Genomic DNA, 17,647 nt, shown 5'->3' with positions numbered 1-17,647 from the left:
GCCAAAATGACTCTTTCAAAGATATTTATTCAAAGCCCACATCACACAAACATGACCGCAAGAAATATAATTTCTTTTTCGTTTTTTAGGTTTTGTTCATGTATATATATCACATAGAAAAACTTTGTAAATCATAATCTGGCATCTTTAGGAGAGGCTCTTTAATTATTCGATATGTCTCAGAACCAAGGCATACATTCACATGTTTCCGTATACACATAAAACTTTGCTACTCAAAAATACATCCAAAGAAACAGGAAAATAATGCTCATGTCTTTTCAACCATGGTAATCACTAATCAATTATCCTTTCAGTCACCTTTTATTTCCATCAACATTTTTGTTTGTCCATGCTTCAATCAATCCATGGGTAATTTCTTCAACTTTTAGCCTACAAATATATACTAATGAAATATAAAACTATTCTATGATTAACTTTGGTATATAAATGGCAATACAATAAATTAGCTCAAATCTGATTTCAACATTCCAGATAAGGAGGGATGGGGGAGAGAGAGAGAGAGAGAGAGAGAGAAAGAAAGGAACTTTTAACCGATGAAATGCATCAAGTATGAGAAAGAGAAAGCACAACATATCTTTTTTTTCGTTTCACCTTTTTTTTTTTTTTTTTTTTTATATATGCTTGAGAGTACAAATCTGATGCATTGAAATAATTCCCTCATTACTTGCAAGTTACAAGAAATTATAACCTTGAAAAGCAAAAGTGAACCAACTTGCTTTGAATAACCGAGCAGGTTATGCTAAGAAAAATAATAATAAAGCAATTATATACACAGCCTACCTGCATTTAATAATACAAATCAAAGCCTACAAAACCCTACTCTAGCTTGCTGTATTGTAAGCCACTTAAGCCGATCTTACAAGTATTTAAACACAGAGAAAGAACCATAATCCATCCATTCAGAGCAGCTATGAAAGATAACATCCACAACCTGCCAAACAATCCGCAATCCATTTGCAATCGATTATAACAAAACAATATATATTTTTATTAAAAAGAATTAAAACCTATCAGTATGGTAAGCAAGATTTTTATTCGTTTGCTAGATAGACCAGGTCCAAATCAATTTAAAACTATCACCCGGTTCACAATCTTCACTGTGAACTGAGAGGGAAGGAGAGGGAGAGAGAGAGAGAGAGAGAGAGAGACAAACAGATATAGAGAAAAAAATAAGGATTGTCTTACCGCTTATAAAATATCATCTCAAGCAACAATAACTTTTTGAGTTCTAGTGTATGTTGCGATTAAGCAATCCCTGGAATGATAGATAGAGATCTTTGTTATCAGTCCCAAATATCTCTTCTGCTTTCCTTAAAGTTTCCTGAAATAATATAAGAACCAAGAACTCACTTGTTAAGTAATTAATCTGCAGTATATCCAATTGCATCAATACAGCAAAGAATAGAGAATTCAAAACAATATACCTCTCGGGTTTGTTTCTGAGCATTTAGTTCCTTAATGTTAGCCAGAAAAGCACTGAACTGTTCATAGGATAGGCGACTCCTAAATTACAGATATATTCAACCAGTCTAAGAGTGAGCTCCATAACTACGACGTATATCAGCTAATAAATTTAGTGAAATAGTAGAGCCTACCTGGCTTGACGGAAGAACTCCTTGCCATCTATTCGAGGAGTTCGCCCTACACAATTTTTTGTGCACACAATGAGGATTATAGATGGCAAAAGGAAATTATACACCATAAAAGGATGATATTTTAAATGATCACAATCAACTACCAGACTGTAATTTTGTAACATAAGGAAATGTTTACTAGCAGTAAGGATGTTAAACAGTTACAACAATGCACCAATTAGGGCACAAGGTGAATCAACAGTTCCTGTATCATTCCAAAATATATTCCCAATACTCTACTGAAACAGTGAAGCTCATCCAAACCTGGCAATGAACGTCCACGAGGAGGAGAGTTTGCTGCAGATGACTGCTGGCTTGATGGATACCATGATGACAGTGAAGTTCGTCCATCATAAGAGACTTTTGTGGGTGAATTGGTACCAGACACTTGCTGGGGAGATCCAACAACAGAATATCCTCTAGGAGATACACTTGCAGAAATAATTTTTGGAGTTCCAGTTGGAGTAAGGCGTGGTGTGATATACGGAGTTATAGAAAACCTATGTCCAGCATTCCTTGAGGCTGTAGACCAAAAATTAGCTTTCATACAAATAAAACCTTAATAAGAAACACATAATTTTGTTTAATTTTTTACCATAAAGTTTTACACTAGGTGCGAGTGGAAAAATGAATCTTGTAGAAGCATTGGGCAAAAAACCAGGAAGAAAATCCTTATGGATAATCGTATATAAGATAGAATATGATTGCCATTATTTAATGGGATGCTAATGGGTGCCACTAACAGACATGAACAAAGCTCAATGGACAGGAGAGTAGTCCAAATACCTTCATCGATCGAGTTTCCCATTTCTGTAGAACTGCTTAAGGAATGTGGTCCCACATAGCCATTCATCCCATCATCTGTAGCAGAAAAAAAAATGCACATTGACCAAATTAAAAAAAACAAATACCCTTTCAACTTAGAGATACAATTGCCAAATATATTTTATCATAGAGTTTTGAAAAATTGTAGAGAGTTTAGGAATACCCTTATCAGGATATGCCTTGGGAACTGATTGGTCACAGGTCCCAATATCAACAGTTTCAGCTTGCTGTAAGAACAAAAAAGTTAGCAATACAAATATTAAGTTACATTAGAAAAGCATAAGACAAATTACAATCAGAAAAGATATGAACACTTAGAATTGGTAAACCACAAAAATCTTACAGATGAATTGTCATCATTTAGTGACTGCATCAGCTGTCTCTTAAATGTCTCCAACTGTGGATAAGAAATAAAATAGTATAATTAAAATAAATTGAAAAGATAAGGTTGAAAAGTCAGCATCAAACCGGATTGAAAAATAACCAGGAAAATGACAAAGAGATTAGAGGCGCAGGAAGAGGAACGAGATGATGGTAAACATGACCCACGACTCATGAGTTCAGACATTTAGTGATGGAGAGTAGCCATATTTGTACCAGAAGAAAGGAAAAGGAGAACAACCTAGACATACATAGGTTGGCTGAAATCCAAAGCTGTCTTTTCAGTCAATGGAACTTCCAAAATTTAACTTTCCAAGCATTCTACTAAACTATTTTTGAGTTGGAAGAGCATTGATTTTTTTAATAAATAAATGAAATAAAAAATAATAATAATAATATCTAGGGAAAAAAATATTACCTTTGCCAAATCACGGCCTAGTTTCTTTGCTGTCATTGCCAATGAATCCCGCTCTTTGGAGAGTTTCATCTTAATCAAAACCCAAAAAATAAAAAAATAAAAAAAAGAAGGAAAGATAAACAAAATTTCCATTAGTTCCCATTTTACTTACAAGAATTCAAAAGGTCATGCTTCAGTAGTTGACAAGCATATCGATTTGAAAAACTGAAAAATGACTTCCATTCTATTTCCTTTCGTTGTTTATGCTTTTTTACTGGGGGACTAAAAGAAAACAAAATTTTACATACTTTCAAGCATAATACCACTAATTGTTGTAAAGAAGTTCAACAGCGACTTGGAGGGATTGATAAATTTTCAAAACACTTGGATGCTGTGTGTCAAGGAAAAACTGACAAGACCCAAAATTTCTACCCATCACTGCTCTCTTTAATAGTGCGTATGTTCATTTGAACCCTGAATTCCGAACAACAAGGAATCAAAATAGCAATTAGACCTTCCAAACAGCAAATTTTCATTTTCTAATTCCAAATATCTGCCAACCTTCAATTTTCATTTTTGATTCTCTAAATAGAACCCCAATGTAACACTATTCACTTAGGACAAAAAAAAATCACCTTTTTAATTTAAAAAACAAAGCAAAACCCTAATCTAATATTATTTTTATTTGTGTTTTCTTCTCGAATTCATCCATTTACCTACCAACCAATAAAACAAACTAAGGCATCAAACCGATATTTTTTGTGAAAAACAATCCTCAATCCTAGTTCCGCACCAGTTCAGCATCACACAAGCCAAAATTCCTCATTTTTCCCCCCGAGCAAAACAAAAAAATATAAAAGTAAATTACTTCATTTTATTTCCCTTTTTCCTCAATTTTCTCGCCCAAAAAAAAAAAAAAAAAAGAGCAAGAAAATTGACTTACATTGTCATCGAGGGCGAGTTTCAATCGGGACTCAACGTCGTGGTGGGCATGTTGGAGGCGAGAAAGCTTATCCTCGAGGTCGAGGATAACCCTATCCTTATCGTAAAGCATCTGCCTCATCTTCCCAGTCTCCGTTTCGAGCTTAGAAACCCTTGAAGCTATAGCCATGGAGGTAATCTTCCGAGCCAGATCCAGCTGGTCGTACGGATCCGTCGGGATTACCGAAAGGATCTCGTCCGGTAGGTGGAAATCGGGCCCACCACCGCCAACAACACCGTTCCCACCGGTCTGCGACATCCCCCGATTTCCTCCTCCAAACCCCACCCTTCTCTCTCCTCTCTCTAGAAAAACTCTCTCTTTCTGTCTCTCTCTCTCTCTCTAAAACTTTCTCTCTCTACCAAATATATACATGTATATATAAGTAGAATGTATACAATGTGTTTGGGCAGGCTTAGGGTTTTGACAGCGTAATTAGGTAAGAATAAAATAGAGGAATACGAAGAGGTGGTCGATTTTTGTTTCTTTGTTTGTTGGGTGGTGTTGCAGGTGTTTGATAAAATGTCTCTCTAAAGGGGTTTTACAAGAACTAAAAACTGCTTCGGACAAACCGATATAGGCTAGGGAACGACATTTTTTCATTCATTTTATTATTATTATTATTTTGAATAAAATTTGGTTTCTTTATTTTCTTTGGAAAAATTGCGATTATTTTTTTATTTTATTTTTTTTGGAGCGCACTTTTGTCTTAGGGGTTGCTTTCCTAGTTTGAAATTTGTACGTTTTTCCCTCCACCTCTCTTTGGATTTGGATTTGAGCACACAAACAAACACAACCTTATCTAATGGCCCACTTACTTTAAGGCCCATTGTCAAATGGATCACCTTCCTACAAAGAAATATGGGCCGCAGAAATGGAATTTGATCCAAATAATTAAAATATAAAACTATATTGTTTGTTTAAAGTTCTGATTGGATAAGAAAGACAGCTTTGTAAACTGTCAAATTTAAATCAACCACTAATAATAATTAGTGATGACTCTTACACAATTTTATGGGCTGCTCTTATCCTATTTTAAGTATTTAAATGATATGTCATTGTTTGATTGAGAATGGACTGTTATAGGATTCTCTAAAAATTGATCTGCAATTTTAATATGAAATTTGTTTTTCCTACAACTGTATCATAGCTGCGTGTTTATAATTCATTCTGAAATTATCCGTCTCCATGTCCCATTTTCTATTTCTTAATTTTGGATGCTGCTTTTTTCTGTTTCTTGATTGTTTCCTCTATGTGTTTCTTTGGCTAATAAAGGCACTACTCATAAAAATAGAAATAAACAAATAAAAACAGGGTCTATTTCAATAAACTTGCTTATACCAAGTTGATCTATAATCAAAGTTCAAATTATTGAGTACCATGTGAAGTGCATGGTCAATTGTATATTATAACTAGACTAAGGGGAAAAACAACTTTTTTTTTTTCCCCATACAAGTAAAAATTAAAAATCGATGATAACAATGAATGGTTTTTGTGAATGGAACTTAGTTATAGTCAACAGACTGATTTTGGTATATGCCTGTAGCAGCAGCAAGCAAATTGATTGCCAAGCCACAAGACATGAAATAATGCCATCACCTTCCAGAAAGCTTAATTTAGTCAATTCTATAGTTTATTCAATTTATTTGTTTTAATACTATATAATATAAATATTTCTCTTTCAATTTCAAATATTTTAGTCGGACAATGGACTCAAGCTCAATCAGTTTGAAGTTGGAGAAAGCTATCTTCCTAACTACACACTTCCATAATGCAGAGTGAAAAACAGAGCTTCTCTGTTTTCCAACTCGCCGTTACAACAAATTAAAGAGTGAAGAAAACCATGGAAATGAATAGACTTGAGATTTTTTTTTTTTTTTTTTTGGGGACAATCTCAGGTAAATTAGAGGATGAATAAAAGGAAAACAGAGAAATATGTTACTGCATCAAATAAAAAAACTTTCACTTTCTTCACTAATTGTTAGAACTCACAACCCACAAAAGTAAACACCAATTTTTGTCAACTATTTTGTTTTTTTGGTGAAATAATTTTTGTCAACCATGTTTTTACAATCTCGGAGTCTATTTCAATAGAGGGAAAAAAATGTTATTATATTAATTAGTTCTATTGTTTATATATGCAACTTGAATTGAAGGTTGCAACAGAAGACAAAAATTAACTATATCTCACAAATAAAAATTGATTAGTTTATTAATTTTAAGTAGAAAAATTTGTTATCTTTATAATCAAGGACAAAAATTACTAGCTTAATCCAAATGGAAGAATGGCTTTTTTCTATGTTGGACAAGTATTTCTATTCACTGTTCCTTTGCCTGTACTATTTGCCCCATATGAACATGTTTACAGACCAATCCAACGACTAAAATACATTAGTATAAATCTAAATCCATAATCAAGCTCTAGTCCTCGTCATCAATAGAAGATATTATAGTCACACTTAGCGTGTAATAGTTTAAATTAAACTCTCAAGAATTAAGAGTATTTTCAATTTTTGTGATTTTCTTCTCGACTAGATCATGGAAATGAAGGTTGAGATTTTATCAAGAAACATAATAACACCAGCCTCACCAACTCCAAATCATCTTAGAGAGTATAAACTTTCTCTTCTCTATCGGTTCATGAATGAACACTATGGAGGAATCGTTTTCTTTTATGTTTCAAGCCCTGAAGAAGATTATGATCCTTTGGAAAAGTCTCGCAGCTTGCAGAGATCATTATCGGAAACCTTAACCCATTTCTACCCACTTGGTGGTCGATTCAAAGACACATCGACCATCGATTGCAACGACGAAGGTGGTTACTTTGTAGAAGCTAAAATCAACCACATAATTCCGGGTTTTCTGGGAAAATCCAGATTCAATAACAATGGAGTTATCTGCAGAAACAATGCTTCTTGTTCAGCTTACTATGTTCGAATGCAAAGGAATAGCGATCAGCTTTTGTCTGCAACACAGGTTTCTATATCCAAATTAGCCTTTCTCCCAAAAAAGTCGATAGTTATTTTCATTTATATATATTTTTTAATCCGATTCGTTTTTTTTATATTACCATTTGTTTCAAAAGCTTTAAAAGATAGGTTTATGCATTTCTCAACAGGTTTTGCGACCTATCTTCGGTTGTCACTTTCATCAAGAGCTGGTCCGCCATAGCCAGAGGACTCGGTGAAACGGCTGTGCTTCCGGATTTCGTTGGTTCATCGTTGTTGCCCCCAAAAGACTTGCCTCCATTGCCGGCCGTTAGTATTTCAATGGTAAACCGAATAACAACGAAGCTTCTATTCGATGCTACGAAAATAGCTGCTCTGAAATCCAAAGCTTCTTCCTCTGTTCCTGAAATATTAGTTAGGAAAACAGAACAAACAGAGCAGCTACTTCTTCTCACGGGTCGAAGTGGTTGTTGCTCTTATACTCAAATGCATAATCTCTGCAGCAAGAACATCATCGAAATCCTCGAACCCGAAACAGTCAGTGCTTTTTCAATCTTTGAATTTGCTGAAAAGAATGGTACCTCCTCTGTCTGATAACTCAATGGGCAATCCGTTCTGGATGCTTCCTGTTCTGATACAAAAAGATATGGAGTTCCATGAGCTGATTGCAAAGATGAGGAAAGAAACGACAGAGTTCTTCAATGAAAAGGCGAGAAAACTCAAAAGGAAATGAATGAAGTTCAATGGTTTTTGAGTGTGTGAATGAGAGGAAAGAAATGATGAAGAGGATAGGGTTGGATAATTCACATTGTTGTACAAGCTGGTGTAAATTTCCGCTGTACGAAATGGATTTTGAGTGTGGAAATCCGATTTGGGTTAGCAATGGAGTTTTATCGCCAGTAAATCTGGTTGTTTTGGAAGATACCAAATGTGGAAATGGTGTTCAAGATTGGGTTTCTTTGTTCCCTGAAGTCATGGCCATTTTTGAACGTGATGAGGGGCTTTTGGAGTTTGCTTCTGTAAATCCTAATGCTATTTTCTGATGATAATTTTTGAGTTTATATTCTCAATTATAATAATAATCAATTCCTCTTAGGCTAAATATTCTTGTTCTTGGTTGTGCAAAAAACAGGAATTGAAGTGATACACTGGCAAATTAAGAGAAAAGGAATATGAATTGAGTATTTTTTGTGTTCCCCCACCACCCCCCCCCCCAAAAAAAACAAAAAAAAAAGTCATGTAGAATAATTTGTAATTATTCCAAATTAATATTTATGATGGTCTCGTATATAAATTAGGTGTCTCTGACTTCAAAATTTTTCCTAAATTTGTAATTATTATTATTATTATTTTGAAATTTTATGTTGGAAATGAATTTGTGTGTTTGATTAATTATTAATTAATGTCCTAAAACATGCTGGGCGGTTGGACTCTAATTCTTTTTGGCTTTTTGCCATATATAAACTATAGTTGTTGCGGCATTATGGCCTTTACTTGCAGATTAATGAAAACCTAATTGATCAGGTGCTTACAATTGACGATTGAGACTTCATCACTACTAAAAAGTAAAAATGAATTTATAAGGATAAACAGTTAAATTACCATGTGTTCCCCAAAAAAAAAAAAAAAAAAAAGAAAGGAGAATGATGGTTTTTTTTATTTATTTATTTAATTTTTTTAATAAAAACTGGAAATTTCACAAGCCTATTCATCACTTTGTGATCTCACAATCAATCCTATTCAAATTAATAATCGACCAGACTTTAACAAATCATGACTCAAACATTATGTTTTGTATGCCTCTATATATATATATATATATATAGTTAAACATATTAATGGAATCTCCATATTTCTACTTCTCCTATGCATTTTCATCTACAAATTAATTTCAATTCATTAATTCAGCTTAGAAATTTATTTATTATTAATATTAAAAAAAAAATCATTTAGATTTTTCTGGCAAAAAATTTAAAGGAAAAAAATTTTCAAACTCGATATATGTTTTTTGTGCATATAGGAACAGGGAGACAGTTTTTTTTTTTTTTTTTTTTTTTTTTTTTGACAAATATGCAATTTATATATATATATATATACATACATATGCATGCAATTTCCCTTCTCGTCTATTCTTTTTTATTTTTTTATTTTTTTATTTTTTTTGCTGAACTGAGTTTCCATTGAAACCAAAAAAGAACAAAATATTGATTCGGACTCAGGGAGTTCCCAAAGGTTCACTATCCCGAGTCTCACATTCAAAACAATGAAAAGGTAGCCAATAGGGGTCAATTTGGCCCTTCTCATCTATTCTTATTATAATAGTATAGTGCCAAATTATGATTTATAGAAAGTTCTCCATCTTATAATTACTTATTTTGTTTCTTCATTTCACTCAAAATATTTTTTACTCAACAACTATTATTTATAAATTGTTTCTTTGAGGTCAGCCTTATAAAGTAAAGTAAGAAACACACGGATACATATTACTGTATACAATTGCCCATCACATTGTGTTTACTATATAATCCATAGTGCTTTAATCATGTATGTTTTATGATAAAAAAAAAAAAAAATATATATATATATATATATAATAATTAAATTTTGGTCTTGTAGATCCGTTTTCAGTGTGACCCGATTTGATTTTGATGTCCAGCCCAAGATATAATTATACAAGAAACCTTTACAATTAAGTCCAAAGTTATATGGGCTATCCAGACAGGCCTGAACTCCGAACTTTCGAGGTTGACCCGCCCGGGCGGTCCGAATTTAATTTGCCTTCCCAATCTACAGAGTGAATGCACTTTCAGTTCCTCTTTCGTTGCCTCTCGCCACCGGAATTTCACTGACGACGTCGTCGTTGTCGGAGGCCTTTTAGGTCAGTTAAAGCCCTAATTCTCTCTCTCTCTCTCTCTCTCTCTCTCTCTCTCATACAGACATGTATACTCAATCGTGTTCTTGGCACCGGTGTTGGGGCAATGACCTTTCTAATGGTTGTTTGGATGATAGGAAAGTAAAATAAAAAAAAGGGAGCGCGCTGCTATGATTAGTTATTGGGTTGAGAATTCAATTACTGGTTGTTTGTTTCCCTGATTAGTTATTGGGTTATTTTTATTTTTATTTTTTTTGGGAGCTCACACCCACCCAGAAAAATGGGATGTTGGAATTTTCCTTTTATAAGCAAACTGTGATTTACTTGTTTTTTTTTTTTCCTCGATTTAATATCGAATTTCGACTTGTATTGAGCATTGGGTACATGTTTTTTTTTCCAGAAGAAAGAGAATGTCAGTGCTGATAGTCACGAGCTTAGGGGACATAGTTGTGGATTTGTTTACGGACAAGTGCCCCTTAACATCTAAGAACTTCTTGAAGCTCTGCAAGTGAGTATAATTATTTGCTAACCCTTTATTTCTTTTTCTTTTCACTAGAATATGTAGGAAAATAAAATAAAGTTTATGGCTTTTTTCTTTTTTCTTTATGTTTGATTCAGGGAAAGTACTTGTTTCCTAAGTTTGATAAAGTTATGAAAGAAAAGTTACAGATGCGTGGCAGTTATTTTTCTCCTTAATATATAATTTTGCCTACATGAACTTTTTTTCTTGCATTAATATGTTGTTTTATTTTGTCTCTCTTTTGTTAAATTCAGAATTAAGTATTACAATGGTTGTCTATTTCACACGGTTCAGAAGGATTTTACAGCACAGACTGGTGATCCAACTGGGACTGGTTCTGGAGGTGATTCAGTTTACAAGTAAGAAACTGAACCTTTAAGTTTGCGTGTCCTGATTGGTTCTGGAGGTGATTCAGTTTACACGATTTTTTTTTTAATTTATTTATTTATTTATTTTTCCAGATTTCTATATGGCGATCAGGCTCGCTTTTTCGGTGATGAGATTCATCTTGATTTGAAGCATGCTAAGACAGGCACTGTTGCCATGGCTAGTGCTGGAGAGAATCTTAATGCTTCTCAGGTATAATGAAAATAAAGGATTAAGCAGTTGAACTGTAATCCTGTTTTAGTTTGCAGGTTTATGCGTTCTGATTTTTATTTTTTATTTTTTAATTATATCCCAATAATGAGCTCTTACGTGGCCTTGTTTTCAGTTTTATTTTACACTGCGAGATGATCTAGATTATCTTGATGGGAAGCACACTGTGAGTCTCTTGGCCTATAGACTTATTTTTTTATTTGGAAGTGTAGTTATATATAACAAATAAGAGTACTGCAGGTTTTTGGTGAAGTAGCAGAAGGGTTTGATGCTTTAACAAGGATTAATGAGGCTTATGTAGATGAGAATGGAAGACCCTTCAAAAATATCCGGTTCATTCCTCTTACTGTGGATCTGTTGGATATACACATAGTTTGTCTCAAGTTTGAAACACTTAATTATATCTTAATATTGTAATATTTGTTTCTCCAATTCCTTATTTGAACAGAATCAAGCACACCTACATACTGGATGATCCTTTTGATGATCCATCACAGCTAGCTGAGTTGATTCCTGATGCATCCCCAGAAGGAAAACCAAAAGACGAGGTAATTGCTGATTGTAGATACGTATATTATTTACCAGTAGTTAGGATGGATGAATTATTAGGTGCGTTAGAATGATTACTCTCTTTTTACTCTTGAAATGTAATAATTTAACAACGCAAATGAAATATTGTGCAGTTGAAATGCCAAAAAATGAAATAGAATCATTTTGGTGCTCTCCCCTTTTAACATTTTCCTTTAAAGTAACAACTTATCTATCTTGTAATAGGTTGATGGTGATGTACGCCTTGAAGATGATTGGGTGCCTCTTGATGAGCAAATAGGTGCAGCTGAGCTTGAAGAGGTTCTACGTGCTAAGGAAGCCCGTTCTAGTGCTGTTGTACTTGAGAGTGTAAGCTTCTGATACTTATACTCTACTCCTGCTATTTTTAGCTTTAAATGTGACTTTCCATTTTGACAAATTAATTTCTTATCTGCATTACAGATTGGGGATATTCCTGATGCAGAGATAAAGCCTCCTGATAATGTGCTTTTTGTCTGTAAACTGAATCCGGTTACTGAAGTGAGTGAATTTTTTTCCTCATTGTATCATACAAATATATTTTATGCAGACTCATGTTGGTTTGTACGTATTCTGAAATCAGATGGGTGACATTTTTTATTTTGCTTCTTGAGATCATAAGGTGCTGTTTAATGGTTCATTTGTTAATGCAGGATGAGGATTTGCATACAATTTTCTCACGTTTTGGAACTGTTTTGTCGTGAGTAGAAATAGATATTGTTTCCTATAATTTACTAATCAATAACTTTGCTGGTTTGATTGGTTGGATAATTGCAAGATGCATATCTAATCTCAAGTAAATGATGACAGGGCTGAAGTAATTCGTGATTTTAAGACTGGAGACAGTTTATGCTACGCTTTCATCGGTGAGTGGGGTCTATTTCTGTCATTAATCAAGATTTACCCTTTTCTATAATCTTATTTATCTTGATATGCTTTCTCACTTGACCAGTTTATGAATAGCAATTCCTATATTTTAGAGTAGTGTCAAATTTATGATGATGTTATCTCTTCATTTGCCATACGTCATGCCAGAATTTGAGACTAGAGAGGCATGCGAACAAGCTTATTTCAAGGTATATGCTGAAGGATGAAAACCACCTTCTTGAATCTATTTTTTCTTTACATCCCCATTGTGGTAGTAGTTCAAATATGCTTGCTCGATGATATTTATTTATTTATTTTTTTTTTTGGGGGTATAATTAGAGAAGATCTCATTTTTTTCTCTTTGGTTTATCAAATATCTAATGGCAGATGGATAATGCTCTGATTGATGACCGTAGAATACATGTGGATTTTAGTCAAAGTGTTTCAAAGCTGTGGTCACAGTACAGGCGCAAAGATCACCAAATGGGTAAAGGTATGGAATGCAATTAGCACAATGTTTTCTAGGATTCTTATGTTCCATGATGCAGCTGACAATTACCAAGTAATATGATAAGAAAACACATCAAACGAGTACACAGAAGTAATCAGCAAAATTTTCAGACTGCTAGGTACATTTATAAAAGGATATGTACAATTTATTTTGGCTCAACTAATATTTTTGGGGCATTTTTTGTGCTATGGACAAAGCTCCTGTTTTGCTTCAAATATACGAGTTAGTTGGGGTGAAATTTATCCAGTGATATTACAGAATTGAAAAGATTTGAGAATTTATGATTTAGCAAATGCTGATATTGATTCTTTGTTATATAAGCCATTGTGATATGGTGATTACTATGCCTATTCAAATGAAACTCAAGTTTAGTTGAAACTTAGTATGCAGCCCATCTCAATTGTAATTTAACTTTAGCATCAGAAGTCTCCTGTAACATTTTTATGTGGATGTAGGAAATGGCTGCTTCAAATGTGGTGCTTCTGATCACATGGCCAAGGATTGCACTGGGGGTCCTGTTGTCGGGCAGCAACCACAGAAGTATGTGTTAAAGGATGATAACCTGCAGCATGGTGGAGGCAACTCTAGGTTGGTAGTCTTGCATGTTACGTGGTCATAAATATCTCTTATATCCTTCTCTGTCTCTTTCGCTCTCTGACTGTGAATTATTTATTCTAGTTATGAAATGGTATTTGATGGAGGCCCTTCGGAAAGTCCAACACAAGGGAAGAGACATCAGGGCCGTGATCGAGATGATAGAGATGACTCAAGTCATAGGGATCGAGAAAAGAGAGGCTCAAGTGATAGGCACAGGCAGAGTGACAGAAGTAGAGGATACAGAGGGGACGAATTGGGACGAGATAGTAAAGAAAGTCGACATGGTGGAAGTAGAAGTAGTCGAGATTACCATGAAGAGCAGAGTAGAGAAAAGCACAGGGAGATACGAAGAGACTTAGATGATGACAGGGTAAATGAGCGGGATTATAGGAAGAGAAATGGAGAAAATGGTCGTCATGCAGAAAGAAGGGATGGTGGAGATTATAGAAAAGGTGCAGATATTGATAGACTCCTGGAACGGAGTACCGACAGAGATTATAGCAAGACTAGTGCAGATAATGATAGCAGAGCTGAAAAGAGGAAGGATGGAGATCATAGAAAGAGAAGGGTGGATTATGATAGTAGCCATGGGGATAGGAGGGATGATAGAGATTATAGGAAGAGGAACAGAGATGGTGATAGTGATCGTCGAGAAACAAGAGAAGAATCACTTCACAGAAAAAGAAGTACAGATGATGATGATGGTCACAGAGACAGGAGGGAAGAGCGGGAACGTAGAAGGCGAGACAATGGTGGTAGTGATGATCATGATCGTGAGAGAAGTCATCGGGCTGAGAAAAGGAGATGAAATGATGAATTTTATTTTCTGTATATGGTTGTGCCATTTTGCATCTAACATTTTATTTCCTTTTTTCATTTGTTCTTTGGGGATTTAGATCTTGTCTGAGTAATTCATGATCTTGTCTGAATTATGAAAACTAATTTTTACTTTATCCCAATCATTCAACCATATCTCAGATCCAATATGATTTTAAGAAAAATGTCATATTGTATTAGCAAACTATAGTTTGAGGAGCTGGTGTTCGAGTATAAAATGCATTCAAAAAGTATTTTGAAGGTTTTCTTTGCGTCTACATACTAGTGCACCATAGATGAGTCGCATTGTTAACAAATTATTAAGAACTCAAAGAAATCTAGTCATTGTATTACTTCATCGAATTTAAGGTACCAACTGATGAAATATTATATAATATAAATAATAATAATAATAAACTGATTTGGTAATTACAACATGAAATCAAAATTTAATGCTGAGAACATTGCACGAAGGAAAGTGACAGTATATGTTACAAAGTGGCAAAAACAAACCTGAGTGTTTGGTAGATTCTGACCGGTACTGACCAAAGCAGAGAAAAACCAGTCTCTTACTAAGATGGTCTTGGAATATTAGGAATAACAAATGGTCCATTTAACTTTTTTCCATAAAATCAGATTTGCATAAACCACTTTTTGAATGCTTTACATGCTCTAATTAAACGAATGGTTTTCAAAATTCAAATAATTTCAACAACAAGACAAAAAAAGAAAAAAGAAAAAAAAAACTACTGATTAGTATCTCTATCCGTCCCAACCATATAATAAATAATTCTCATTTTCTCACAAAGCTTCAAGCTAATTAAACTGCTTGGAACCTTGCTTTTTAATCATCATCACCGTCATCAATTCAAGAAATAGCTTTCTCTCAGAATTGCTAATGGCTCATCAACGTTATCATCATCTTCACCTTCATCTTCTACTTCTTCTTCTTCTTCGTGTTCTTACTCTATCCCCATTTTTCCTCCAACTCTCTAAGCTTGTTGCAGCAGAAAACAACAATCTGATAGCAATTGTTTGCCATGTAGCTGAGGTACCTGAAAGCTGCATTCAGTGCCTTAAATCCGACCCTCATTCTGAAATTGCTGATGAAGTAGGAATTGCCATCATTCTAATGAACTGTCTAACCGACCATATTGATGCATTGGAAAACAACATGTCAAAGATTGCTGCCGTTTCTAAAGACAAATCTACAGTGAATCTTTTTCAAAATTGCAGCAAAGACTATGCCACTGCAAGGAAATATCTGAATTCAGCCATTACCAGCTTGAAAAGTGGTAAGTATGATGCAGCCGAAACTTCTGTGACTCTGGCTTTGAAGTTTGATACTGATTGTCACTTCAAAATTGTGAGCTTCAAGAAGAAAATTTCACATAAAATTGCTTTTGAGATTAAGCTTTTTGAAGATCTGTGTCAGGCTGCTAATAGAATCATTGAACGACTCTAATGGTGATTATTATTGAAGTTCTAGTTATTTGCTGTTTGGCTCGTCAACCATGACTGACATGGTCCTGTTTGTGTGTTTTTGTACAAGATGAGTGAAAAATAAAAATAATCTTTTATGCTGCATTATAATTTAATTACTAGCACTGCTTCGTTATTTATTTATTTTCTTCTGGGAAAGGAAGGAAAAAAAAAAAAAAAAAAAAAAAAAAAAAAGGCAAGGAAAGGACAACAAAGAATACAAGACAAAAATCAATTAACAAGCCCATAGGAAAATGAGGAATTTGAAGAAAGGACAGAGATAATCCTATGGAAGAGAAAGGGACCCAAAAGAAAAAAGAAAAAAAAGAAAAAGTGATTAAGTTATTGTGCTTTGAATATAATAGATGATGATATTCTGAAAAACCGTAGTCATTACGTTTGTTTTGGACTATTTTCGTCCGAGATTTTCCGAAGATCAGAAAGAGCCTATTATACTATTTATCAAAAAAAAAAAAAAAATTAAGGAGAGCATATATTATACTATTTATTAGGACTACCAAAATAAATGGTCAAAACTCAAAGCTAAGAATTTTAATCAATATTTGCAAGTGATTTTAGATTAAAAATAATTTAGGACCTGACCATATTTTCTTTCTTTTTCTTTTTTTAGTGTGTATATATATATATATATATATAGAGAGAGAGAGAGAAAAAAAATTATAAAAAACTGCGACTTTGTATAGCCTACTCTACTAGTAGCTGAGTACTAATCCGGTGGCCAAGTAATGAACAGTTTTAGCAACCGTTTTTTCAACTACTCTATAAATTACTAGATTTTCGTTTTCCTTTTCCTGCATTTTCTCTCCAGCCAAGCAAAGACATGGAGGCTAGACACAGGTTTTCATTTTACACTCAAAATCATAGTTCTCGGATAATCCCACCAAAGCGTTTTAATTTTGTAAGTTTAACTTGTCCATTGGTTTTTGTTTTCTGTACTTTGTTGTCCTTTCATTTGTTTTTTTTTTTTAATTTATTTTTTTATTTCTCACAAAAAAACAAAATAAAATTAAGTATATAAATGAAGACAGAACTAGTAGTAATAATGAGATGAAAGCAAAAACATCTTATATTTCACTCATCTTGTGCGAAAACACAAACAGAACCATATCTATCATGGTTGATGAGCCGGAGCAAATCATTAGAACTTCAATGACCATTAGATTTGTTCAATGATTATATTAGCAGCCTGACATAGTTATTCAAAAAGCTTAATCTTAAAAACAAAATTTTATGAGCTCAAGCTCTCAATTTTGAAGTGATAATCAGTATCAAATTTGAGAGTTAAAATCACAGAAGATTCAACTGCACTACACTTATCCCAAAACCAAAAAAAAAAAAAAAAAGGGTGATTTAAAAATATGCTAAACAATAATAGTAATTTGAGAATTTTAAACAACCATTTATCTTTAATGAGAATTTATACCTCTTTCTCCAATATAACTTAAGATTTATTTGCCCTTGAAAAGGCATATTATAATATAAAGTGTAATATCAATTAAGAAAAAGCAAAAGAGAACATATACTATACTATTTATTATTAGGACTACCAATTGAATGGTCAAAACTCAAAAACTAAAGAGTATATCCAATGACATGCCAAAATGCTATAAAT

The 17,647-nt window shown here is 33.7% G+C and overlaps 4 protein-coding genes across 4 annotated transcripts; 3 read left to right on the top strand and 1 right to left on the bottom strand.

The window, feature by feature from the left end:
• Positions 1-571: 571 nt before the first annotated feature.
• On the bottom strand, positions 572-4,854 carry LOC107418082 (uncharacterized protein At4g15545). Its single transcript, XM_016026753.4, has 10 exons — positions 4,202-4,854; positions 3,280-3,348; positions 2,824-2,877; positions 2,644-2,707; positions 2,442-2,516; positions 1,920-2,177; positions 1,617-1,662; positions 1,446-1,524; positions 1,207-1,342; positions 572-952 (listed from the first exon to the last, which is right to left on the bottom strand). Exons 1-9 carry the CDS (start codon positions 4,496-4,498, stop codon positions 1,250-1,252), a joined length of 1,035 nt encoding a protein of 344 aa, XP_015882239.1. The 5' UTR covers positions 4,499-4,854; the 3' UTR covers positions 572-952; positions 1,207-1,249.
• A 1,718-nt stretch (positions 4,855-6,572) lies between these two features.
• Positions 6,573-8,287, top strand: LOC107418076 (vinorine synthase). The gene is made up of 3 exons (XM_016026745.4): positions 6,573-7,052; positions 7,141-7,213; positions 7,356-8,287. Exons 1-3 carry the CDS (start codon positions 6,776-6,778, stop codon positions 7,777-7,779), a joined length of 774 nt encoding a protein of 257 aa, XP_015882231.3. The 5' UTR covers positions 6,573-6,775; the 3' UTR covers positions 7,780-8,287.
• Positions 8,288-9,907: 1,620 nt separating this feature from the next.
• Positions 9,908-14,669, top strand: LOC107418070 (peptidyl-prolyl cis-trans isomerase CYP59). The gene is made up of 15 exons (XM_016026740.4): positions 9,908-10,063; positions 10,458-10,565; positions 10,832-10,936; positions 11,039-11,156; positions 11,290-11,340; positions 11,415-11,506; positions 11,623-11,722; positions 11,949-12,071; positions 12,165-12,242; positions 12,395-12,441; positions 12,552-12,607; positions 12,777-12,817; positions 12,996-13,101; positions 13,575-13,707; positions 13,798-14,669. Exons 2-15 carry the CDS (start codon positions 10,468-10,470, stop codon positions 14,522-14,524), a joined length of 1,875 nt encoding a protein of 624 aa, XP_015882226.3. The 5' UTR covers positions 9,908-10,063; positions 10,458-10,467; the 3' UTR covers positions 14,525-14,669.
• A 136-nt stretch (positions 14,670-14,805) lies between these two features.
• LOC107418077 (uncharacterized) lies at positions 14,806-16,140 on the top strand. Its single transcript, XM_016026748.4, has one exon. It carries the CDS (start codon positions 15,431-15,433, stop codon positions 15,995-15,997), a length of 567 nt encoding a protein of 188 aa, XP_015882234.3. The 5' UTR covers positions 14,806-15,430; the 3' UTR covers positions 15,998-16,140.
• The last annotated feature ends 1,507 nt before the right edge of the window (positions 16,141-17,647 follow it).

The sequence above is a fragment of the Ziziphus jujuba genome, chromosome 2 (assembly GCF_031755915.1).
Source record: "Ziziphus jujuba cultivar Dongzao chromosome 2, ASM3175591v1".
Classification (NCBI taxonomy): domain Eukaryota; kingdom Viridiplantae; phylum Streptophyta; class Magnoliopsida; order Rosales; family Rhamnaceae; genus Ziziphus; species Ziziphus jujuba.
This window is presented reverse-complemented; position numbering and strand designations above follow the sequence as displayed.